We start from the raw sequence: 25889 nt of genomic DNA on the forward strand, positions 1-25889 counted from the left end.
GTTTTGCTTATGTATATGTTGCTGACTTTGATAATGATTTTGTGTGTGTGTGTGTGCTGTGCTAGGTTTAAAGTTGTAATAAAGTTTAAAAAAACAAATGGATCACTCATGGTGGGTGGAACATACAGGACAGAATTAGGAAGAAGCATTGGCATATGTCCTTGTTGCCTTCCAGGGCAGTGCTCCTGATGGCCTGATTTTGTGTTGAGGGGGTATTGATTGCAACCAACCACAAGCTGCAAATGGGGGGTGGGTGGGTATGCACCACAGTCTCCCCTACCCTCAGTTTTACCTGATCTTCACCCTTCCCTGTGAAGCATTTTTCTCCTGACTACCAGGACAACTCTAGTGAAGCTAGCATGTTTATGTTAGCTACAGACTATAGTGGTACCTCGGGTTACAAACACTTCAGGTTATAGACTCCGCTAACCCGGAAGTAGTACCTTGGGTTAAGAACTTTACCTCAGGATGAGAACAGAAATCACGCACTGGCGGCAGCGGGAGGCCCCATTAGCTAAAGTGGTACCTCAGGTTAAGAATGGTTTCAGGTTAAGAACAGACCTCCGAAACGAATTAAGTTCGTAACCACTGTATTGTGGGAGCAATGGGGGTGTGTGGAATTGGTTTCCTTCCACTTTCCTTGGGCAGGATCATTATTCTATACATACAGTACCTGCAGTGTTATCTGCAAACTGGGAAGGTGAGTAGCTGTTAGCTGTAGTTAGTAGTGATGAATTGTCAAGGCAGCCAAACCATTTTCTTCCTGGAACACACCTTGGGAGCATTGCGTCATCTTGCTTCTCATACCAGGTTCACAGACTTACTAGTGCATCTTTTTAATACTCCTCATTAACTTGTCTGGGCTCTTAAGAATCCACATATATAATGCCAGCATTTATTGCTCACTTTCTCCAGCTGGTGATTCCTCCGGCTGAGGACAACCTCCCAGCAGTTTTCTTGTGCAGTACATTTGCTGGGCAGGCAGGCAGAAAAGCCTCGTCTTCAGTTTTCTGTCTCTTGTGTAAAGTACACAGCAGACCTATAAGAAATCATTTCATTTTCAAGCTACTGTTCCCAGTCTTTTTACCATAGTAATGTATCAGTAGTTAAAGTTGCTCCAGGTTTCCTTCGGTTGTGCCCAATCCCTGTAAGATTGCTTGCAATAAACGTTAATGCCTACAATCCATTGTGTTTAATAAAGAATGGGTTGTTGTAGTTTTGGTTGTTGTTTACAATATACTGTGAAATCATGTAAATATTACAGAGGAGTAGAGCTGTTTTTTGTAAGAAAATGTAAACATTTAGGGTAGTATCCAATGAAGTTGTTCCATGAGTGCAAAGACTTCTCCCTCCATAGCCCTTGGACCCTCCCCATAGCTGCTCCAGAGGGTTGGGGGAAAACCCAGAACAGCTTAAAGGGGTGCATAAGGAGAGGGAAGGAAAGTTCCATTGTGCATCCAGAAGTCTGTGTTCGAATGGAACTCTTTATTGCATGCTGCCCTTAATTCACGAGACAAATAGCGAAATTGTTACTGGCTGTTGTTATATTCTAAAAGTTCCTGAGATGTATGTCTACCTGAGAACCTAGATGCGCTGCCGGCTTGCTCCAGATTTTGGGAAATGCTCTGTGTACTTGGTGTTGGGGAAAGGATCTCCACTTGTACTTTAAGGCACCCACATATCTATAGAATGTTTTGTAATTATTTAGCATTGTTTGAGTGTTAAAAAGGAGAGTAATCGCCTTCTGCTTTTCTTCCCCCTCTGTCTTTATTGAAAATAAGATTTATTTGAGAAGGTAGACAACTTTTAAATATGGCATCATGATTTTTTAAAAAACTTGCTTTTGCTTATGTATATATTTCTGATTTTGATGATGTTTCTGTGTTAGTTTTAAAGTTACAACGTGGTAAGCATTTGTGGTAATTCATTTGCCTCATTTTGGGACCCCTCCTGATCCATTCTGCTGAGTAAGACCCTATGTTCCTGCTCCAAAGTCTTACTTTGACAGCACCACTGATTACAGCTTGTCAATGAAAGTATTTTTATTTTGTTTTCCGCAGATGGACCTGTCTCATAAATTCTCTAAGAGAGAGGTAAGAATCTATTCATTCCTAATAGTATACAATCACAGAGCCTTGGTGGATCATGCCAAAGGACCACTTGTTCAGCATCTTTATTTCCAACAATGGGCACACACCATGCATTTAAAGTGCATTACTTCCCCCAAAGAATCCTGGCAACTGTAGTTTAAGTTGTTGGGAATTGTAGCTCTGTGAAGTGGAAACTAGTTTCCAAGATTCTTTGGCCGGAGGAATGTGCTTTAAAAGTATGGTTCATATGTAGATGCCTCCGGAAAACATACAAAGAAGGGTTTGTAGGTGTCCTAACACCTGCTATTCAGAGACTGTATTGCCTGTGCTCTGAACCTAGAAGCTTCATTTAGCCATCACAGCTTATAGCCATTAACACATTTTCCTCCACGAATTTGTCTAATCCCTTTTATAAGGCCATTTAGTCCATTGACTGCCTCCACATCCTCAGGCAATGAATTCCATAAGGTAATGAAGCATTCTGTGAAATAGTACCTTCCCTTTTGTGTGTGTGTGTGTCTGGGTTATTCAGCCAGATTCAGTGGATGAGCTCGAATATTATGTACTGTTTTTAGAAAAAGGGACAGATTTGTTATCTCCAATCATTATGCCTGGGTAGCTAGCTGTTCTGAACGTCGTCGTCATCATCGTCTTCTTCTTCTGGTTGTTGTTATTGTTAATTACCCACCCTTCACTGTAAGGCCCTCAAGCCGGTTACAACAATTTGACATACAGTTTAAAACAGTTTAAAAACTTACAAAAAAATAATAATAGAAAAAGATGGGTGGGTCCTAAAAGTGTATATCTCAGGTGTCAGAAACAGAGGTGAAGAGGTGCATTTCAGCATGAAATAAAACATGAAACCAGGGTGGATTTGATTTAGATCAAATTGATTTAAATCATGATTTAAATCACTAGTCAGTAAGGCTTGATTTAAATCATTTTTTTTACAGAAAAACTAATTCTTGCTGATATAATCTTAATGTTTACAACCAGATGAAGGTTTCATTTTTGGAATAATAAATGTAGTTTTTATTTACAGTTTCTACAGTTTTTACAGTTATAGAAAAAATTACTGATTTGGTTATACTATTACCAATACATTAACAGATAATTATGAAATTATTACGAGGCTTAATAAGTTACCGTAACTATTTATATTTGGACAACTTTTCTGCTGTACTTTATTGGAAGGAGAAAAATAATCATTTCCTTAACAATAATTTACACAATTTATTTAACTAAAAAAATAACATTATAGCATATGTATCCATGTTCGTTAACTGCTGTGGTGAAACATTTTTTTAAAAAAAACCTTAGACTGAAAAACTTAAAACAAATCCTTATATCCTGATGAATAGCCTTTGGACTATAATGTAACTTAAATAGAAAGCTATCTTTAGAAAGATTTTCCCTCCAAAAGCATTTTATTTTAAAAATCCGATTTAAATTAAACGGCCTCGGTCCTGTATACCTGAAGGAGCGTCTCCACCCCCATCGTTCAGCCCGGACACTGAGATCCAGCGCCGAGAGCCTTCTGGCGGTTCCCTCATTGCGAGAAGTGAGGCTACAGGGAACCAGACAGAGGGCCTTCTCGGTAGTGGCGCCTGCCCTGTGGAACGCCCTCCCAGCAGATGTCAAGGCAATAAACAACTATTTTACTTTTAAAAGACAACTGAAGGCAGCCCTCTTTAGGGAAGTTTTCAATGTCTAATGCTGTATTGTTTTTAATATTCAGTTGGAAGCCGCTCAGAGTGGCTGGGGAAACCCAGCCAGATAGGCGGGGTATAAATAATAAATTATTATTATTATTATTATTATTATTATATTATTATAAATTAAAAGAAAAACTGATTTAAATAAAAAATCAATTTTTAAAAAAAAATCATTGATTTTTTTATCCACCCTGTGTGAAACACACCCACACCATGCCATACACCCTGGAGCTGTTTCCTGTGCAGAGCTCCTAGTTTGTTGTGGCAGACTGTCAACTTCACTGTGTTAGGTTGGTTAGTGTGACTGAAACTCCTGATCACCGTTGCTGCTTTGCTCATCTTCCCATCTTCTTGGCAAGCCCAGAGCTCAGGAAGCAAGTCATCCAAAGCAGCAGGGGAGCTGTCCATCTATAGAGACTCTCTAGCTGGACAGCTCCCATCACAGACAACAGACAGAAGATGAGTCACAGCAACTGCTGTGCACCAGCTGGGCAGCTTTATAGCTGATTCTACTTCTCCATCCTGCAGCAGCAGCAGCAGCAGGGCGCGGATCCAGAGCACATATTGTTTCTGGCTTCCTTCTCCTTAGTAGCACTAAGAGAAGGGAGGCATTGTGTTGTCAGATATATGCTGCACTTTGCACTTTCTGGGCTGGTTCTCTACTCAGATCTGCTGCTGTTTCTGCTCCTGGGGGATTTTGAGGATCTAACATTGGAGAGTAGGGCCAGTCATGGTGTATTAGGTTCTTTCTGACTGGGGCAGCTTTCTGGGTGATGATCTCCATAGGTGCTAGGGGCACCATTGGAATCTCCCTCCTCCAAGGTCCTGTTGGCATCAGTCTGCCTTGAGACACAATAGGCATGCCTCTAGAGCTGAAGTCAAAGTGCTGTGTTAGTCCAAAAGGAAGGGAGTTGGTCATGGCAAGTTGGAAGGGGGTTCTGCCCTCTGCCATGTGATAATTGGTTTGAATCAGATGGTCTTCTGGCTACTTCCACTTCTCTGGTTCTACATCATGAAATCCAGCCCTGAGATATGTTAAAATGGATTAATAGTATGAAAAACCCTTCCCTCATGAACAACAACCTTATTCTGTTCAAGGTTCACTTTGGTTAACCAATCCACAATAAAGTAAGAATGCAGGGACAGTAACCCAGAAGACTTTGCCTTTGTTTTGATCTGTTTCTAATGTGCTGTTGCAGCGCACCCTGCTATATGAAGAGGTCCTCTACACCATTCTCCATCGCTTGGGCAAACCAGAACTTACCCATGTTGCTGATCCAGATGAGCTGTACACATATGTGCAGAAGGTCAGGTGAAAGCCAAGTCCATCTTGTCTCATTAATATCCAGCCTAAAGTCTGGCATCCATCTCTGGGGTTGTGTTCTTGCCTTGCCCATTTCTTTTCCTCCCACTGCAAGAAATGACTGTCTCAGTTTTGTTAATATCCCTACCACCGTCACACCCACAAGACATCTCAAATGACATCTTGAGGAAAGTGTTTATTCTCTGCTATATGGAGTCCATTTATCAGAGAAGAACTGCAGGCAAATAATGGTGACGGTAGAAGCCAACAGACAAAACTTTACTTGCTAGGCTTCATTCCTTAAGAAGGCCTGATGTTTGAGAGGCCACCTGAAATTGCCTTTTTCAGAAAGCTAGTGGCTAGGCTTAGGATGTTCTGCAGTAGATAATTTTGGTACAACTTGCCTTAGAAAATAAACAGCAGAAAGATGTTCTGTCTGCACCATATTCTGTGTCCTGTCCCAGCCCACATTAATATTTATTTAAAGTTGGTGCCATTTGAAAGATGTACTAACCTTTCCTCAGCATCTCTTTTCTATATCTGGGTATTATTGCCTCTTCCACCATCAGGGTTCCTTTCTTCTCTCTTCCTTTTAATTTCATAATTTGACATTGTGGATACCCACCCTTTTTCAAGGTGGCTTTCACAATTCTTTGCTACTTCCCACTCCCACAGAGGGTTATGGTCCCCCTTATGTTTTGCAATAAAAGTGATATTCAATCAAGCAATTTGGTCTCTACTGGGATGGGTGTCTGTTTGGGCACAGAATTAATGCTGTTTGAAAGACAGCCTCTAAAAGCTGACCCAAATAGCCTGCTGATCCAATGGTCAGGAAAGATGTACGTACGGAGAATGTGCAAGCAGCTATCCTGAGACATCAAGAGACAACGAAAACTGAAGCCCTAAGAACTGTAACAAATTGTTCTTCTTTTAAGCCAAGCATGGGGAACCTGTGGCCCTCCAGTTATTGTTGGGACTCTAGTTCCTGTCAGCTCCTGCCAGCATCACCAGTTGTCAGGGGTGATGGGAATTGTAGTCTGGAGAGCTATCAGTTCCTCAGCTCTATTTTATGTGTAATCTAAAATAATCCATGTCAAGGCTATAAGGGACTACTCTTAGCATGCTTGCTCGATGCTGTCTCCCTTCACTGAGCTCGAGGTGATGAAACTTGCCCCACTTCATGCAGTATTATAAAAACAAGTAGGTCTCTAATTATTTCTTTTCCAATATCTCAACCAGGCCTTCAATATGGATCCAGAAGAGCATGATATTCTACTACAGAGGGTCAAAGAGCTAGAGGTAAAGTCTAAGGGGAAGAGAACTCAGACCTTCTCTTTATCTGGGACTCATAACTCTCTCCAGACCACACCTTCTCCCTAGCCATGCCCCTCACCAGCTACTTCACACACACCATGAGTGTTTTTCCTAACTGCTTGCACTTGCTTGTTCTCTGGCAGAATGACAAACATGGCACAGGTGTTAGAGGTCACTGCAGCAGCTCCCTTGCCCCCCATGTCTCTGGTCCTATGCACACCAAGAGACAGAACTCTGGGCCTTCCCCTTAAACTGCCCCGCTAAATGCCCTTGCAGATGCCCCTGTTTGTGAGGTCTGGTCGCAAGCTCCCAGGATCTGCAATGAGCGAAGTTTGACTTCTGCTGGTTGCTAACTCCTCCCTCAGCCTGGCTTCCTCTCATTTGTAACTCCTCTCCCTCAGATCCTGTGTTCCCACAGAGCCATCAGCCACACACACACAACCCTCGGGCTCCAAAAGCTCACTCTTCAGTCTCCTCCAGCAATCCTTGTCCCTGTTTGCAAGGTCTGTTCGCAAACTCCCAGGATCTGTTCTGTGCTGTTTTTTGAAGGATTGAATGACTCACAAATTAAATGTATTCTTTCTATTTCTTCTTCAGAAACCAATTTTTTGTCTTAAAGCAACTGTGAAGCAAGCAAGGGGCATTCTGGGTAAAGATGTCAGTGGTGAGTGGACAACTCAAAGGGACTTTTGAACCTAAAAATATGGTTCCTACTTCAGCTCAGGGTGGGCTTCTCCCTGTAAAACACTGAGAACATTTTCCAACTCCCATCCTGCTGGTGGTGAGGGGGCCTTAACATATAAAGCGATCCCTGTACGTTTCAATAGCTACTTCTGTGCTTGCAGGATTCAGCGACCCCTACTGCCTCTTAGGGATAGAAGAGAAAACTCGGGACTCTTCCAGCAGTGGTGGCTCCCGTCAAGAGAACAAAAAGCGATCAAAGGCTGTGGTGAAGAATCTGCTCCCTGAAGACCAGACTCACCGCACCCAAATCATCAGCCAGACTCTAAATCCTGTGTGGAACGAAACCTTTATCCTGTACGTCTTGCTTCCTTAAGAGAGTGTGCTTTGCTTCTGACAGTTTGGGGTGCTTCCTCTTCCCAGTCCTTGCAGGAGCCACAGGCAAGAACCAGATCTCCAAATCTGCCTCTCCTGTGTATGTGAGCATCGCCCATGAAAGTAGCAAGGGGGTTGGCAGCTGGCGAAAGGAGTAGTATGCAGGTTATCCTTATTGGAGACGTGATTCTCTAGTAATTTGACGTTTTGCAGCATGGTTTCAGGCCACTGCCATGAGATCCAGACTAATATTCAGCAGGGTGGCAAACCCAGAGAAAGTGGTTTGTTGCCCTATGAGAAGATCTGCTGCTGTTTGGGTTGAGGGTGACTCAGATAGATGAATATATATAGCTGTCTGCAAATCCAGGACAATTCTAAAAATAATGCCTATAATCAGCTGGTTGTCATAATGAGGTATGCTTGTTTACATATGGCTGTTATGGGGGCTGTTTTGCTTTCATGGTGTAATGTATTTATATTCATGTTTTCAGATGTGTTATGTAGGTTTGCATGGAGGCTTTCAGGTAGCAAGTGGCTAACAAGCCCAATATATAAATAAATCCTTATGCATAGTGTGCCCTTCGCCATATGTTCACAAGGCAGAAAGGCATCATGTAAAAATAGTAAAATAAACAGTGAACGCTATAAAATGTCAAAAGAATAAAACAAAACATCAGTGGGGTAGAAAAGCAGGTGATTAAAATTATCAGGGTGGTTCCCAACATCAGCAATTTCCAAAGTTCTGGGGAAAGAGGTGCCTCTTTAGCTTCTGGTGAAAAATTAGCAATGCATAAACAGCAACAAGACCGAAAATATGAAAGCAGTGCTGTATTGAACTCTCTAAGAGCACATATATCAAAATATAAATAATGTTACATATTACACTATGTTGCTTAATTGTATCAGAAGGCAGAACCCTGGTTGAAAGTTCGCTTTGACTAAATCGATGTTTCCCAAACTTAGGTCTCCAGCTGTTTTTGGACCACAACTCCCATCATCCCTAGCTCGCAGGACCAGTGGTCAGGAACTGATAGGAACTATGGTCCCAAAACAGCTAGAGACCCAGGTTTGGGAAACACTGGACTTAAATGGTCCTTTTACATCCCATCTATTTAATTATCTGGCATCCTTGGGAAGAGTGACAACACCACATTCTCCAGAAGGAAACGCACCCAAGTCCTTCATTTGCATTACTGACTGATAGAAGTTCTGTTGCCTGTGCAGCTGCTTATCCTTTGGTATATTGTTAGCTGTAATCATAGTTTGCTTTAATTGCAACATTATTTATTTTTGGTTATATATGGGCCACTTTTCAGTTTCTTGGAGGAAAGGTGGAATAAAAATGGAGTGAATTTTCAACTCCATATTCATTGCATTAATAAATTGTTCCAATTTTACCTTCCAGGGAGTTTAAAGATATAGAGAACGCCTGGTTACATCTAGACATGTGGTAAGTAGGGTTGGGTGTTATTCCTCACAGCACTTGTACCCTGTGTGACATTTGTATGCCTTCAAAGATCTCTATGGAGTTGGTCAGGCCTAACATTGCACCCTCACAGAAATATACCACTCTGCTAATGTCAGTCCATCTGCCCAGAATACTAAATTGTGATTTTGGCTATTACTCTTCTCATTTTGTTTCCATCTCTCTCTCTCTGTTTCACTTGTACATCTTTAAATCAGGCAGCCCTGTTCAGGGAAGTTTTTAATGTGTGACATTTTAGTGTATTTTTGGTCTTTGTTGGAAGCCGCTCAGAGTGTCTGGGGAAACCCAGCCAGATGGGCGGGGTACAAATAATAAATTATTATTATTATTAATCTGTTTCTTGTAGGGACTCGGATGATGATGTCGAAACTGTGCGCCACAAACTGGGAGAGTTGACAGACCTCCATGGCCTGAAGAGGTTTGTACTAAGCATGGGCCTTTTCACGTTAATGTAGGGTCATCCAGAGAGGCTATTGGACAAGCAAGAAAAGGCATTTGAAGAACAAAATGGAACAATATTCTGTGCTCTTCTGTACAGTCATACCTTGGGTTGAAGTAGCTTCGGGTTGAGCATTTTCGGGTTGCGCTTTGCAGCAACCCGGAAGTAACAGAGCGCATTACTTCCGGGTTTCAGTGCTCGCGCATGCGCAGACGCTCAAAATGGGTTGCGTTCCCGTTCACATCCAGAGGTGCCACTGTACAAGAGAAGTCTCACCTTGCCATTTCACCCTCTCTGGTTTGCTTTTTCCTCTCCAGGATTTTTAAGGAAGCTCGCAAGGACAAAGGGCAGGATGACTTTCTGGGGAATGTGGTACTTCGCCTGCAGGTGAGGAAGGGAAGAGCGAATTTTCATGGCAATGTTTTACCTGTTGGCATCCTGGTCTTCCTTGAGCCATGGTTAATCCTCACAAATAATTCACATGCCATAAAGTGGTTAACCAAAACTTTGAGTTAGGGAGGTGGGATTCTCTATGTGTCTCCTGCAAATGTGCATGTGAGATTGTTTGGCATGTGGCTCCCAGAGGGTTGGTTAAGGATAAGTGTGGCTGTCAATCAAAGAAGTTTAACTATCCCTGCTTTAGATAAAGAAAGCCGTCTTGGTTCATTATTATTTTTTAAATCCAGTGTGGTCCAGGGAAGATGGGACCTGTGTGGCAGCTGGCATGGTATGTGCCACTAAAAGAGATCTAGATTCCAGAGTTGGTTTTTGTTGTCACTCCAACCTCACTGATTGGAGGGAGCAGGTTCAAATCTGTAATTTACCAAACTGTAACCATAGCAACAAATTGATTAAACGCTGCGGTCATGTTGAAAATGTGTGTTCTGCAATCGGAATTGCTTTGTTGTGTTTTTCAAAAAATACATTTATTTAATTTTTCACAATGTATCAAAGGCTATAATCCAAACCCCCTCTGTTTTGGGCATGGGGCGTATGTGTTGGCTTCTGCCCACAGAGTGACAGCTCCCTGTTTCACCCACCCAACGCGTGGGTAGAAGTGCCACTGGCAGCGTCCCTGCCACAACATCCTGCAGCAAGCCCTGAATTGGAGGGTGAGTAGTTGAGCCAGTCTGGGATCTACTGGATCCTGAGCTGACCCTACTGCTCTCCCATGAGGGCATTGTGCCCAATCTTGGCCCAATCCCTGTGCCAATTTCAGGCTGGTGCAGCAGCCGTTTACCAGGGTTTGAATGGCAGACTAACACAATTCAGTGGAGATGCCTCTAATTCACCTGCCAGAACTATCCTAACCTCTCTTTTCATCATCTGCTTTCTCTCTTTGTTTGGACAGGACCTGCATGGCAGAGACGACCGCTGGTGCAGGCTGGAACCTCGCACAGAAACCTACCCCAACCGAGGACATTGCCACCTGCAGTTCCTTTTTATGCATAAGAGGGTAAGGGAGTGGCCCCTTACCATTTAGAGGGCGATATGAAGCCAGCTGGGGAGGGGGCTCTGAACAATGTGCTATAGTCTTCGATGGTTAGGTTGTCGTGGCATCAAAGTGCAAGGCTTTTTCTCCTGTGTTGTCACCTCCTGCTGGAGGTTTGCTTGACCCAGTCTTTGGTTACCTTCCCAAAGGTGGTAAAGACTTTACCCTTTCAAATGACATTCAGATGTTCTGAAACGGTGTTGTTTTGCTGCTATGGCTTATTATAGCTCTATTGGGAAATTGGTCTTTTACTAGTATGGGCTTTGTCTCATATATTTCTACCCTGCCTTGGTTATACATCTCGGAGGAAGGTAAATGAGATATAAGAGACACTTTGTCAGGTGTTCTAATATGGGTCAATGTTATGATTGAACATGTAGAGATCAGCAATCCCCAGTGTTGTGGGAATGTGTGTGTGCAACTGAGCCAGCTCTGTCGTTAGGCAGAGTAAGGTGCCTGCCTCAGGCAGCTGATTTTGGGTGTCATGAAAGGACAGCAAATGCTTATTTATTGAATTTAGTAATGTATTTTTTACTGCACTCTGTGAGGGGAAAACTACATTCCCAGGATTATTTTGGGGAAGCCATGTGCTTTAAACATAACGCTTGCCTGGAGGAACAATCTTCCCCCACCATGTGCTGTTTCAGGGGTTATTCTGGACCCCTTCCAGTCAATTGAGGGAGGCAGAAGGCATGTAGGAAGGTGGAGAGGAGGGAAGCCCTCATTTCGCTAGCAGAAGTCTTTGTGTGGGCTTCCACTGGTGGGGCCCAGTTAGTTGATTCCAGTCTGTGGTACGTATGCAGAGAACACCCTCTTCTAGCACTTTCTAAAAGCTGGATGCCTGACATTGTTTCCTTTCTAGAGAGCCACCTCAGCCAGCAAGACACAACCAAGCTACACAGTCCACCGGCACCTTCTTCAGCAGATGGTTTCTTATGAGCTTCTTCAGCACCAGGTAAATGATAGACTTGACTTGGTTACTCCCTGTTTCCTTCCATCTAGTTCAATAATCTAATCTAGGTAAGTGGCGCTAAATGGAAACTGAGCTTCAGCAGAAAGAAGCACAAAGCAAGAGTCTCACAGAGCAACTGGTTGCTAGAGCTTCTCAAAGCTGTCATGATGTCAACAGGACTGCTACAGTCTCCTTCCTTTCCCTTGCAGGTGGGCAGCACTTCCTGGAATGGAGAGTTGAGCAAACATGCCAGTACAATCTTGTATCTGCATGCTACACAAAAAGATATTTCAGACTTCCACCAGGTTATGGCGTGAGTATCTCCTGCACTCTTCCACCCGAGGCAGCAGCTATTGCCATGTGGAAGTTACTTCAGCAATCAAATGGCATTAGGAATTAGGATTGTTGCTATTTTCGGGTGGGATTCAATCAAATTCAGGTCATAGTTGGTTGGGAGGTCTTGCTTAACAAGTCTGCTTCCCCCAAAAGATTGGATTTTTTTCTGATGTGGACCAAGTGATAGGGAAATGCACTGGAGGGTGTGGGATAACACTGGCTTTGATGCAACCTCATCTAACCTCCTCACAAACAAATCAGAACAAATGCTCATTAAGTAGCCAATGTCCTCTAATCTCTTTGTAAACAAATTGAGATGGAAGTCATCTGATGGTGCCTTTAGTCACAGATGCCTTCTGCTGATTCCTCTGTCAGTCCTAGAATCCCATTCATGAGTTTGATTCATTTCCATATACTATGCACACATTGTGACCCCACCTTTCTTTGAATAGACCTTTCCAGAGCTATTTACTATTGACAGAAGAACTCTCTCCTCTCTCATCACTTAGCAATCTCCAATAACCAGTTTCAGCTTCTTCAGCCTGGAGGTGGCACAATGGGTCAGTGCTTGTGGCTGTCAACCAGAAGGTTGATGGTTCAAGTCCACTCAGGGTCAGCTATGGACAGGATTCCGGCACTGCAGGGGGTTGGATTAGATGACCCTCAGGATCCCTTCCAACTCTATGATAATTCTACAAAAATCTAAATTCCACCCCGAGAGACATTAAGAAAACCAATCCCCCGTTTTCTGCAAAGAGATGAAGAGATTTCAGTGCTTATTGTGTGACCTCTCCTTGCTTGACACAGGCACTGGCTGGCTTACAGCAAGCTTTACCAGAACTTGGAGTTTGACAGCAGCTGCCTGCTTCACCAGATCACCAGCATAGAGTACCAGTGGGTGGAAGGTCGATTAAGACAGGAGCAGGTAAGAAAGAAACCTGAAATTGCTAGTAGAGTAGAATATGCCTGTCCAGCAGGAGACAGCCTTTGAACCATGTTTAACCTAAAAGGAGTTCCTGCTGAGTCCCCCATGTGGTCTGATGCAGCAACACTTATGCACATGAATACTTAAGCATGCAAAAATGACCACTACTTGGCACCTCTCAGTGCTGTGGTTGCCCTTTACCAGGTTTTTGTACTTTCTTGTGTCTTTTCGTTCTGCTTTTGGGTCATTTTGGAAGATCTGTATGGCTCTCGTTACCGACAGAGGAGGAGGAAGGGTTGGGGGTGAAACCGGCTTTGAGGTGTAAACTGCTTTGAGGTTTTGTGAGCTGCTTTGAGGAGTTTTAAATGTCTGACATTTTAATATGTTTTTATATTTTTCTGGAAGCCACACAGAGTTGATGGGTGTGGTGTAAATAATAACATTATTTAAATTAATCAATCCTGAGTGCTTTCTTTTCTCAACACAGCCTTTGATCTTTCTTGGGCGACTCATTTCTCTCAAAAGGTACTTCTCACTAGGTCTGATACACACACACACACACACAAATATTTGTTTCTTTCCTCAGAATGTAGAACTGGCCGACTCTTTTCAGTCCTTGCTGGCTTATGGGATTTCTCTAATCCGGAAGTACCAGATTGTCTTTCCGCTTTCTGCTCCTAATTCTACAAAGAAGCTACAATCACTGCTCAGGTGAGCTGTCACAAAGCTTCCCTATGAAAAGGACCACAATCAGCCCTCCCCACACCTTGGCTTAGGAGAAAAGAGGCAGAGCTGTGTGCCATATCTGCATACTGATGACACAGTCAGTCCAAGCCTACAGAGGATTTCTCCTTTTGCATCTGTATAGATGCTAAAATATTGAGGGATAAGACAGAACACTGAAGGACGAAAAGGATGGAGTGTAACAGATTACCCAGAGTCATTTTCTGGAATGGCCCTTCCAGAAGGGATCAGCACCACTGTAACCCCATTCGTCAAACTCCTAACCGAAGGTGGTCTTTAAGGGTGCTAGGGTTGATGTGTGGAAAGCCATTAAGAGCCCTGCTAGAAGAGAGATCGCAACTCATGTGTGATAATAATAATACATTTTTATTTGTATCCTGCCCTCCCCAGCCAAAGCCGGGTTCAGAGCGGCTAACAAGAAGTAAAAATAGCACAGTACATAAAACCACACAGTCATTGAATTAAAATACATTCTAAAATCTATTCAGAATCAAATTAATGGCAACCATTGGGTTAGAGTTCTATGAGGATACAAAAGAAGAGAGGGGGTCAGACTGTGGCTTGGCCAAAGGCCTGGCAGAACAACTCCGTCTTGCAGGCAGATGTCAAGTCCCGCAGGGCCCTAGTGTTTTGTGACAGAGCGTTCCACCAGATCGGAGCCACAGCGGAAAAAGCCCTGGCTCTGGTTGAGGCAGCCTAACCTCCCTGTGGCCCGGGATCTCCAACATATTTTTATTTGAAGACCGTAAGGTCCTCTGTGGGACATACCAGGAGAGGCGGTCCCGTAGGTACGAGGGTCCTAGGCTGTAGGAAAATAAATCCTAAACCTTTATTCAAATAGCATTAAACTTCATCAATGCTTTTTTTCATTGCCACACAGACTCTTGGTGCAGATGTGTAAAATGAAAGCCTTCAGAGAACTTTGTACAGAAACCCCTGACCTTCAGGAAATGGTGACAGAGGCACTCAAGGTACATGGCCACTGGGCCTTTCCCCCCAAGCTCGCATTGAGATATTGAGGGCTTCTATATTTCTTCCTCCAGTGTGGAGCTGGAGCTAGAAAATGGTTAGTCTAATCCTGTTTTCCAAAACTGACCACCAGTGCTGGGCTTTGGGTTGTCTGTGACTGCCACCCTAGAGAAATCCATTCGTCAGCTTTTCTTCAGAGAGTCTGTTCAGCAAGTAGCATTTTCCAGAAGGCTCAAAAGATCAGTCTGTGACCCCAGAAACTTTCTCCCTGTCTTGTGTGATCTTTGAATATCTGGCACAATGCAGCTTCCAACCATGGCCCCAGATAATACATTGTTCAGATGTGACTAATCCCTGACTTCACATCTGAATGTGGACTTTTAATGCGCTTGGAAGCATGTGGTGGAACGTGACTGTAGTACTCATTCCTTGTCCTGTTTTCTCAGACTGGAACAGCTGAGTGGTTCCAGATGAAGAAGCAGCACCTGAAGCCGATGGTAAAGGTGTGTGTGTGTGTTTTAGTTGGACAGAGCTTTCACTGAGAGCATGTTGCTGGGTTGTTGAATTCTGCATCTTATAGATTCTGGGATGGATGAAAGTAGGCAGTGCTTCACACATTGCATTTCTTGTCCATATGGATAGACCCAAATGAGCTCTCATTTGTAGTTAAATGTAATCCAGGCAATTTCAGATAAGGCCACCAGCGCCTTCCTTAATCATTAGCTGGCAAGTGGCAGAGGTGAGATTGGGAGGGGGGAGAGAGGTGGCGATATGGCGTACTGGTGCTTACCACCTCAAAAAAAGCACTGCCTGTTCCCTTCTCCATTCCTTTTGCAGACTATGGAGGAGTGCGGGAAGGCCCTGGTCACTCTTCTTCTGGAGGTGAATGCAGATCTCCAGCGGAGCCACAAAACCTATAACAAATATTTCACCAAGTAAGTCTCTGGAAGACATTTTTCTGTTCCCTGTTCCGTCTCTCCGCTCAAGAAATATGTCCCAAAATCTTTATTCAGCAACAGAAGGTCCAAGCGGTTGAGACCAAGCATAGCAGAATCTTACCCCAGTGTTATAGTTGCCCATTCTTCCCAGGAGAATTAACTATTGTTTATTTTAAATATTACTTTACTTAAATACACATACACACACACACTTATGTATGCATGTATCGCCTGACTTGTTATCATGAAGTCAGAAAGAAAAATTTTAACGTCAAATTTAAATCTGGTTAGGCATTCAAATTGACTTATTTTGTACCACTCCCTGGCCTAGAAATTTAATCTTTTGATGTTGTTTAAATCTCTCACATCTGCAATTCCTCAGATATTTCTGACATTTTTAGCTACTGTTTTTGGATACTTTTGAGGACAGGGCCTCTCCTTATCTGTAATAGGTATGAGTTACTTGTGGGTAAACTGGTGCCTTTCTCGGTTAATTTGCCTTGTTAAACCTTTCTGACTGCACAGCCCCTTCTCATCGTGGCTGCCTCAGTCACTGGCAGAATCCGTCAGTGGGCGTTTCTTGAACCTCTTCCAACATAAAAGTTGTTTGACACCCAGTCTCCTCCTCCTCCTCTCAGTGCGCGGGAGTCTTCTGCGCAGGGAAGGCGTGGGTAGCGGAGGACCTGGGCTCTCCTCACTGATGTCCAGTGAAGAGTCCTGGAGCCCTCTCTCCAATTCCCCCCCGTCTGCCCCCCTTTATCCCTGGTGTTGCGCTGAATGGCTTCCCCCTCCACTGAGCTGTTTCTCCCCCTGCTGCTGGGTCCTTCGCCAGCATCATCTGGGAGCCTCCCCTTCGCCTCTCCCTCCGATGTCAGTTCCCTGACATTATCCTTCCTCAAAATGGACATAGGAACTTAAGAAGAGCCTGCTGGATCAGGCCCATGCCCCATAAAGTCCAGCATCCTGCTCTCACAGCAGCCAAGCAGATGCCTGTACACACAAGCAGGAACCCCGAGCCCAGGAACCCTTTCCCAGTTTGCAGCAACTGTTGGCAAGTCCCAGCATGACAGCTATGAATTACTCTGTGTAACCTGCTTGCCTTTTGGTTGACAGTTCTGGGGGTCCAGCTTGATTGGTACTGAAAGGGGCTGGATCTAGCTCTGGGCCTCTAGCTTCAGATTCCTTATTACCAGGCCTGAAAGGATTCAGTGATACAGTGTCTTGGCACATTTCTGACCACCTGTTTCTTCCTCCTCCTCCTCCTCCTGTGTAGCACTGTCAGAGTGGACCTCTTCTCAATTGCGTATCTCGAAATGCAGGCGCAGGTGAGTAGCTGCTTTGTGGGTCAGTTGCAAAGAGGACTCCAGTTCTTTTATGTGCCACAGCAGTGGTGGAAGAGACTGGGGAAAGGATGAAGCAGCGGCTGCCTCAATTTTTATTTTTATTTTTTGTCATAAGCAAGAACTCTGGGCTTTGTCGGCTAGTTCCAGTGGGTGGTGAGATTCACCTGAGTCTTATTCGCGATGAAGCTTCACTTGCCCTGAACCAGCTATGTTCATGTTTCATCTCAGGACTGGTTCATAGGTCCATTTCATATTGGCTTTGAATCAGTGTGTGTGCCAACCAGCCCTGTGAGTACATGCAGTCCAGCTCAGGTGCTAAGAAACCCTGCTTGTTTTTGGTGTGAGTTTCTGGGCATAGCTTCTCTTGAGTGTTTTGATGTTGTAGATGCTCCGGGAACATATTTACACCATCAGTCATTACACACGGATTCAAAATGGGGTGGGGTGGTTTTTTTTGGCAGTGTTTTTCTTTTTAATGTAAACCCTTTTTTGCAAATAAGCCCTGTGACAGGTCACGTGGCAGATCCATTCAGGATTAATATGCCACAAATATGTGCAATCCTTCAGGTTCTTCTCTAGGTGGAAATGCTCTGTGGTTATCCTTTCGCTTCATGTGCCTATTGAAGGTTCAGGGCCTTGGGTGGAGTGTCCTGGTTAGCCTATTAAAAAGCCCTTTGCATGTTTGGAACAATGGCATCAATTAAAAAATAAGGCATACATACATCCTCTTTGTAGACTGAGAACCCTAGCCATTACGGATCCAATTTTCTGCATCGTAGAGGTTGGAAAATGTGGGGAGAGAAACACAGGCCCCAGTATGACTCCGTCGTTGCCACCCTCACTTACCTGGCAGTGACGGCCTTGATTCCCAGGCAGATGATGGGTGGTAGAGGAGCAGCAGCTACAATAATAGCAAACCATGCAGGGCTTGCATCTGAGCAGGATGCATATTGTGACAGTCCTGACCAAGCTTCCTCAAACTCAGCCCTCCCGATGTTTTGAGACTACAATTCCCATCATCCCTGACCACTGGTTCTGCTAGCTAGGGACCATGGGAGTTGTAAGCCAAAAACATCTGGAGGGCCGAGTTTGAGGAAGCTTGGTCCTGACCGTACCCCTTAGGGCCGGGATTTTCCAGTATCTGACCAGTTGTGTTGTAGGCCAGCTGAATTTTTAAAATAATAGTTTTCAAAGGCTACCCAAAGCACACCTTATCAAATGAGTCTTCCCTGAGTCAATAGGAACGGCTGTTTGCCCTCTGGGTTGCAGGTCCTGCTGCACGTACACCAGTTCTCATTGGCCAACTCTAGTTTTTGTTGCCATTCTAGGTTTCCCATTATGTCAAGGAGCAGCTGAGAAAGATTGACAGTGGCATGTCCCAGCTCACAGCAGAAAGTCTTTTCCAGCTCTATCTCAGCCTGCAGGAACTATATCGCATGAAGGACCTTGTGTGCAACAGGTGCTGACCTCTTTGAAGGTCAAAGCTTTTGCTTTCAGCCTTGGGTCTGTTCTTATGGCCACCACATGGAGGCTCCTTATCCATTTCACTAGTGTGTGGCCATTTCTGAGTGTGTGTGTGTGTGTGTGTGTGTGCGCGCGCGCATGTGCATTCTTGTGTGCTTATAGTGTTATGAGTTTGGGGGCGGGAGCAGGCTGCATGTGAGGTCATCCCAACCCCTGAATCCAGCAAGTGTTTTTTTTTTAAAATAAGCCAGGCTATCTTACTGTGTGGGTTAAACCACAGAGCCTAGGACTTGCTGATTAGAAGGTTGGCGGTTCAAATCCCTGCAATGGGGTGAGCGCCCGTTGCTTGGTCCCTGCTCCTGCCAACCTAGCAGTTCGAAAGCACGTCAATAGCCAATAGGTACCACTCTGGCGGGAAGGTAAACGGCGTTTCGTGCGCTGCTCTGGTTCGCCAGAAGTGGCTTAGTCATGCTGGCCACATGACCCGGAAGCTGTACGCCGGCTCCCTCGGCCAATAAATCGAGATGAGCACCGCAACCCCAGAGTCAGTCACAACTGGACCTAATGGTCAGGGGTCCCTTTACCTTTACCTTATCTTACTGTGTATTGAAGTGATTGCCTGGGTGATGGGCCATTAAAGGAAACAAAGGAAAGGGGGCTCTATGTGAGATAGCAAAATAGCAAATGTGTGGGGCCCCTCCCTCAACTCAGAGATAGTTAGAAGGACAAAGCCTGAGTTTAGAGTTGAAAGTGGCAGTGATGTAACCTAGAAGTAAAGCAAAAAGCCGGAGAGGGAGTTAGAGCAGCACCCTGAGAGCAGTGTTTGATATCTGTTTGAATCCAAGGCTTGTAGCTATTGGGAGAAAAAAGATCCTTTTGGGGCATTAATGCTGCAAACCCCTCCATCATATGCTCGGGTTGTATATATATGCAAATAAACCATAGATCATAAAGACACCAGTCTCTGCTGTGCCTCATTAACATGATAGTACTGCAGCAATAAAGCTGCCAGTACATTTGCAAAGCCATGCAGGGTCCAGTATGGTTTCAGAAGGAAACATGAACCTTGGAACCCCTGGAATCCTGCACTGCTTGGAGATTGGGAGTGGTGTGCAAAAATGCACAAGGAAGGGCCTGTTGGGACAGCCTTGCTATTGTTGCCCCTGACCAGGATGACTAGTCCATGGAGCAAATTCAGGCAGAAATTTAGCACAAGTTACATGACTTAGTCTCAGTTATTGAATCTGCTGGGTTAAGTAGGTTCTGGTTTTGTATCTTTTCTTTCCAGGGAAGGTCCTCTTGAACTGACAAACTACCACCAGTGGTTCAAGGAAGCCATCCCCAAGTGGCTTCAGAAGGCATACACCATAGCCTTAGAAAGGACTCAGAGAGCTATCCAGGTAGACCAGGTAATGAATGGATCCCCATTGCTTTCAGCCTTATGGCATTCATATACAGTGGTACTTCGCAAGACGAACGCCTCGCAAGACGGAAAACCCGCTAGACGAAAGGGTTTTCCGTTTTGGAGGCGCTTCGCAAGACGAATTTCCCTATGGGCTTGCTTCACAAGACGACAGCCCATAGGGAAATATCCGGGACAGCGGGGAAGCGCAGCGCGTCGTCTTCCCCACTGTCCTCGGACCTCCTCCGAAGCCGGGCGGTGGGGCGGGAACGTCTCCTCCCGCCACCGCCGGGCTTCGGAACGATGCTCCGAAGCCGGGTGGCGGGGAGGGAACACCTGCCCCTGCCGCCCGGCTTCGGAACGATGCTCCGAAGCCGGGCGGCGGGGCGGGAACACCTCCTCCCGCCGTCCGGCTTCGGAACGATGCTCCGAAGCCGGGCGGCGGGGAGGGAACACCTGCCCCCGCCGGGCGGCGGGGCGGGAACACCTGCCCCCGCCGCCCGGCTTCGGAACGATGCTCCGAAGCCGGGCGGCGGGGAGGGAACACCTTCTGAAGGCGGGCGGGGGGCGAAAGTCTTTGTTCCCCCCTGCCTGCCTTCCCGGGAGAGCGGAGAAACACAGCGCGTTTCTCCGCTGTCCCGGAGGGCTTTTGAAGGCAGGCGGGGGGGAGCAAAGACTTTCGCCCCCCCGCCCGCCTTCAGAAGAGGTCCTGGACCTCTTCTGAAGGCGGGCGGGGGGCGAAAGTCTTTGCTCCCCCCTGCCTGCCTGTCCCGGAGGGCTTTTGAAGGCAGGCGGGGGGGAGCAAAGACTTTCGCCCCCCGCCCGCCTTCAGAAGAGGTCCAGGACCTCTTCTGAAGGCTGGCGGGGGGCAAAAGTCTTTGTCCCCCCTGCCTGCCTTCCCAGGGGCTTTTAAATCGCCCCGGACAGCAGAGAAGTCCTCCGCTGTCCCGGGGCGATTTTAAAATGCCGCCCGCCAGCATTTTAAGATCGCCCGGACAGCGGAGAAGTCCTCCGCTGTCCCGGGTTTTTTTAAAATGCTGGGTGTGGGAAGAAAAGCCCTTTCCCCCCCCCAGCCTTCAGAAGAGGTCCGGGGACAGACTGTCCCCGGACCTGGTCTGAAGGCGGTTTCCCTAGGAACGCATTAATTGATTTTCAGTGCATTCCTATGGGAAACCGTGCATCGCAAGACGAAAAACTCGCAAGACGAAGAGACTTGCGGAACGAATTAATTTCGTCTTGCGAGGCACCACTGTAAAGAATCTCCTGCATTAACAGGTGACTTTTGCCAATAGAAATGGTGACCGTTCTGGTGAGATGCAAAGCGGGATTAAATCCCAAAAGGAACAATGTGTGCAAAATCATCATCATCACTATTAGGTTGAAGACACATTTAAGCAGTGCTTTTTTTCCTTAAAAAAATGAGAGAGGTACTCTAATTTTCCTACTCATATTGAAATACTACCCCTCAATGAGGCCAAACTTAGATACACAAAATGTTTAGGGGTATGCATACCCCTGCACTGTCCCCCCCCCCCAGAAAAAAGCAGTGCATTTAAGTGAGTCCTAATAGCTACTTCCACTGGACCAACATCACTGAAGTAAGTGGAGCATTCTAAATTAAGTGATTGGAGGAACAGCCAGCCAGGTGTGAAAATCCCCTTTTGTTCTAGAGATTCAGGCTCCAAATTAAATGAAGCACTCAACAAATCTGCACTTGATTATTTATGCCCGTTTCCTTTCTTTTGTTTCTCTTCAGCTGACACCACTAGGAGAGCTGAATAAGCACAGCACATCCACGGTGGACTTATCAACTTGCTATGCTCAGATGGTAAAGACCTGGCAGCAGCTGGACTGGCCGGATCCTGAAGAGGCCTTCATGATCATGGTGAAATTTGTTGAGGTGCGTATACAGTAGGGAATGGGCTATGTTTCACTTTCATCTGTGATCCACTCGTAAGTCTTTTCACTCTTGTTTCCACATTAATTGTGAATTTGTGCAGAAATCTATTCAAAAGTAGCATTTAAATACCCATGTATTTTTTTAAAAAAGTATATATTTTAAAATGCATTGTTTTTCAGTATACTGCACATACTTCTAAATATATTTTGATACAGCTTTTCGATTGGAGAACTGTGTCATAACATTCAGGAAGTGCAAGAGCTGATGGATCTTCACATTAGCCCTGGAGGTGTAGTACAGAGCCAGATGTTCCAATTTAGTAACACTGAGATCCAGTGTGATGCACAGAAACAAGTCCTACGAATGTTGGGGAAGATCCACCCTACTGTAAATGACTTTGTACATGAATCTTGCACTTGAAACTTTTAAGATGCTGGAAACAAGGATGCCAGCTGAGAACCTATAGTCCCCAAAGAGGCATAAACAACGAGACCCAAAAACAATCAAGCAGGTCAAGAGCAGCTGAAACAACAAAAAAGCCCAATGCTTTGCGCTTGCACCTGGTCTCACAGTTTTTTACACTTTCTCTTTCATTGTACTCTGAGAAGTAGTACTTCAGAAAAGAAGAAATACATTATTCCAATGGAAAAAAAGAACCCACCTTAATTTGGGATAGAGGATTGGAATATTTGTTTGTTAATTATTCTTATTTCTTAAATACAGTGGTACCTTGGGTTAAGAACTTAATTCGTTCTGGAGGTCCATTTTTAACCTGAAACTGTTCTTAACCTGAAGCACCACTTTAGCTAATGGGGCCTCCTGCTGCTGCTGCTGCTGCTGCGCGATTTCTGTTCTCATCCTGAAGCAAAGTTCTTAGCCCAAGGTACTATTTCTGGCCTAGCAGAGTCTGTAACCTGAAGCGTCTGTAACCTGAAGCGTCTGTAACCTGAGGTACCACTGTATATTTCTTGCCCGCTTGCCACCCCTTTGATCCCTAATGACCCGAATTACCCCCCAGACCAGATGTATTTCATTCTTACGATGCTCTTATTGTCTGATGAAGGAATCGCCTCTGCCTACACCTTCCCACATCCTTGTAGGAAGCAGTGAAATCCAAGTGATGAACTGATGCATTGGGAGTCTTTACCTCCATAGAGCACAACATCCTCAAGCGACTTCCTTTTTTGACTTCTTAGGACATATGTAAAATTGCTCTGATGTACTGCCGACTGATCAAGACAAGGGCAGAGGAGTTGTCATCAAAGAAACACAAAGAGGGAGAAGCAGCAAACAGGGTGAGCGATGGAGCCAGTTTCTGACAAAGGGCGTTGTTCAAGTAGGCTTTTGGGAGGTGGAGAAGTCCCGCTGAAATATACTCGGAGTCAAGTGTGGATTTCATGCTCTTTATTCAGCTCATAGTAGTGAGGAATGTCAGTTCCCCCGAAATGTCTGCTTTATATACATTAGTTACACAATGGGCCCACGTGATTGGCTAATTCTGGGATTCTCCTGTAGGCCAATCAGGTTGTGGATTCACTTCCACCTGGAGTTGGATTGGGTGGCTCCTGAGGACCAATCAGACTGCTGCATTTTGGATCCTATTGTTTTAGGACCAATCAGACTGCTGAATTCTGAATCCTATTGTTCTAGGACCAATCAGACTGCTGCATTCTGAATCCTATTGTTCTAGGACCAATCAAACTGCTGCATTCTGAATCCTATTCAGGACATAACACCTGCCAACTCTTGAGGCTACAGAATTCTGCCATGCTGCTTCACAGGCAGGTGGAATGCATCGGTTTCTTGCTTTATTTCTCCCCCCGCCAGCTCTGCGTTGTGGTGAACAACATCGAGCAGCTCCGCATGATGATCCTGAAGCTGCCGTCCCAGCTGGACTGGGCGCGCCTGGAGCAGAAGACGGGAGCGGTCATTGCGCCAGAGCAGATCCAGCACACCTTGCACCACCAGCTTCAGGCTACCGTCACTTGCCTCAACAACGAGATCCGTGGCGTTGTGCAGACCCTGGCAAGCAAAGTAACCCGGCAGCCTTGGCTTTCCTCTTGATAAGCTCAATCTGGCAGGGAAAGGTCTGGGAGGGGCATGGTTGGAAATGGCAGAATGGGGCCAACACGAGACAGTCCGTGTTTTGCAACCCGTGGTTACGGCTCCCTAAGATAAAGCTGTGTGCATTCTGCACTTCTGTACAAGAGCCATACTGAGCATGCAGGATTTTGTAGGGGCCATACAATTCAGCATCTCAAGTAACCCAAGATTTGTATGAAAACAGTAACATTTGTTTCACTGCTCTGTGTGAAATTTCAGAAGCCAGAGCAGAAGAGGAGAGGGGGGAACCTTCATGGGAAGCTGTCTTCATACGAGGCTCAGGCCAAATAGCCTATCTTGTTCAAGATTGTTTACATTAACTAGCAGCAGCTATCCAGCATTTCCCACCTGGACTTTTTATTCATGCAAAGCAAATGCTTTGCCAGTGAGTTTTGCCCTTCAGTGCCCCCGGTAGTTCCTTGTCTAAAGGAGCAGAAATGTTGTAAAAACTAGCAAATAGACACACCGTTGGCAGAGGTGGTTCCAAGATTGAGGTTGAAGAAGGGTGCTCACTGGCTGCTGCTGCTGTTCTTGGTCCCCATTCTCTGCTTGCTGCTCTTCCTCATCTCTTCCTCCACTGTAGAAAAAGTATGTTATATCGGAATGTAATGGCAGCCTTCCATACCTGACTAATGCAGTGATTACTAAGATAATGTATGTGAACTGCTTTGAGCACTTGCAGAGCATCTTCCCTCAAGTAGTAGTAAGCACATGCGTTTTTATTTTGACAGCTGCATGCTGGAATTGCCAGACACATCCAGGAGCTGTATACCTGCAGCGCTTCCAGGGACCCAGAAGATGTGAGTCTTGGAATGCCGGAACAAACTATTTTTTCTAGGCTACATGCTGTTGTGCTAAACGTGTCTCTTTTGCCCTATCCATGTCTCGTATGCTGCCTTAGCTAGTCCTACATTCAAAAGAAACCACAACCAAAACTAGTAATGCCTCTGGTTTTAACTCTCGGCCTTGAACTGTAATATCTATGCCTTCTGGAGCTTAGGGGCTGTTTGACTTTCCTGCAAATAGTTTGGCTTTGGAGCAATATGTTAGATCTCTGTAGAGGAGGTTCAGGGAGGTGTTCAGGAGCCACAAAGGAAGGTGGCAATGGGGCGGCTTGAGTCACTTCTGAACTTACTGAGATGAATGAGAGTATGTAAGTTCATGTCAAAAAAAAGCAGGCAATCATGGCGACAACCACCTTGTTCCACAGCTGTTACTACCGTCACTTTATTGTCACTACTATTGTATTACTACTACTACTACTACTACTACTAATAACAATATAGAATTAGCTTTGAGAACTCCTCCACAGAGCTAAGAGATGTTGATATTTTCTTTTTTTAACATCTTCCAGGACTATCTAAAGTCATTATTTTTGTATATAACAAAAATATAGCACATTAGGTAAAAGCCTTTGAAATGTTATGCTGGCCATTTTGAGCAGCACCAGAGGAAGGCATTTTCACATACCTTGTATGGAGGCCTCTGAAATGTTCGATATACACTCTACAGTGCTCTTCCCTTTCTCTCTGTTTTCTCTAAACTTTTTCTCCCTGCCGCTCTAGTGCATCACCCCTTTAATGCTATTTTTGGAATGTGAGCTCCAGTATCTAAGTGGGAACCTGGTCCAAGAGAACTTCAACAGGTGAGCCAGAAGCCTGACATTGTTAGGATCTTTTCCCCTCATCATCATTTTATAGTAGCAGTTATAGTAGTCTGTGGCCCTATCTTCTCCCTCCCAGAAATTCTGCAACTCCTTGGGAATAGCAAAGGCTGAAGGAAGACAGGAGAGTTTAATGCTACTGGGAGATGAATGAGGGGCATCCGACAGGTAAAAGGCCCAGGGTGCCAGACGTTCAGAAGATTTGCCATGGTGTCAGTGTGAATAATACATGGGTGAACCACAGCAGCATGCCAG

General features: G+C 45.1%; 1 protein-coding gene across 6 annotated transcripts in view; it reads left to right on the forward strand.

Moving 5' to 3' along the window:
* Nucleotides 1-25889, forward strand: part of UNC13D (unc-13 homolog D) — a 66743-nt gene that overhangs the window by 22669 nt on the left and 18185 nt on the right. For all 6 annotated transcript variants that reach the window (XR_014005540.1, XM_081185090.1, XM_081185089.1 and 3 more), the window contains 24 exons: nucleotides 2061-2093; nucleotides 5005-5112; nucleotides 6348-6407; nucleotides 7020-7086; nucleotides 7268-7460; nucleotides 8884-8928; nucleotides 9311-9382; nucleotides 9721-9790; nucleotides 10755-10859; nucleotides 11758-11850; nucleotides 12057-12160; nucleotides 12991-13108; nucleotides 13695-13819; nucleotides 14733-14823; nucleotides 15268-15324; nucleotides 15659-15756; nucleotides 17033-17084; nucleotides 18431-18561; nucleotides 19855-19975; nucleotides 21725-21868; nucleotides 23065-23163; nucleotides 23696-23902; nucleotides 24703-24771; nucleotides 25537-25616. Coding sequence is in view for 5 of the 6 variants with exons in the window: in XM_081185090.1 (XP_081041216.1) it covers nucleotides 2061-2093; nucleotides 5005-5112; nucleotides 6348-6407; nucleotides 7020-7086; nucleotides 7268-7460; nucleotides 8884-8928; nucleotides 9311-9382; nucleotides 9721-9790; nucleotides 10755-10859; nucleotides 11758-11850; nucleotides 12057-12160; nucleotides 12991-13108; nucleotides 13695-13819; nucleotides 14733-14823; nucleotides 15268-15324; nucleotides 15659-15756; nucleotides 17033-17084; nucleotides 18431-18561; nucleotides 19855-19975; nucleotides 21725-21868; nucleotides 23065-23163; nucleotides 23696-23902; nucleotides 24703-24771; nucleotides 25537-25616 (2342 nt within the window). In the remaining variant the exon portion in view is untranslated. The remainder of the gene's footprint in view (nucleotides 1-2060; nucleotides 2094-5004; nucleotides 5113-6347; nucleotides 6408-7019; nucleotides 7087-7267; nucleotides 7461-8883; nucleotides 8929-9310; nucleotides 9383-9720; nucleotides 9791-10754; nucleotides 10860-11757; nucleotides 11851-12056; nucleotides 12161-12990; nucleotides 13109-13694; nucleotides 13820-14732; nucleotides 14824-15267; nucleotides 15325-15658; nucleotides 15757-17032; nucleotides 17085-18430; nucleotides 18562-19854; nucleotides 19976-21724; nucleotides 21869-23064; nucleotides 23164-23695; nucleotides 23903-24702; nucleotides 24772-25536; nucleotides 25617-25889) is intronic.

This window comes from Podarcis bocagei (genome assembly GCF_964188305.1).
Source record: "Podarcis bocagei genome assembly, chromosome: 2".
Classification (NCBI taxonomy): Eukaryota; Metazoa; Chordata; class Lepidosauria; order Squamata; family Lacertidae; genus Podarcis; species Podarcis bocagei.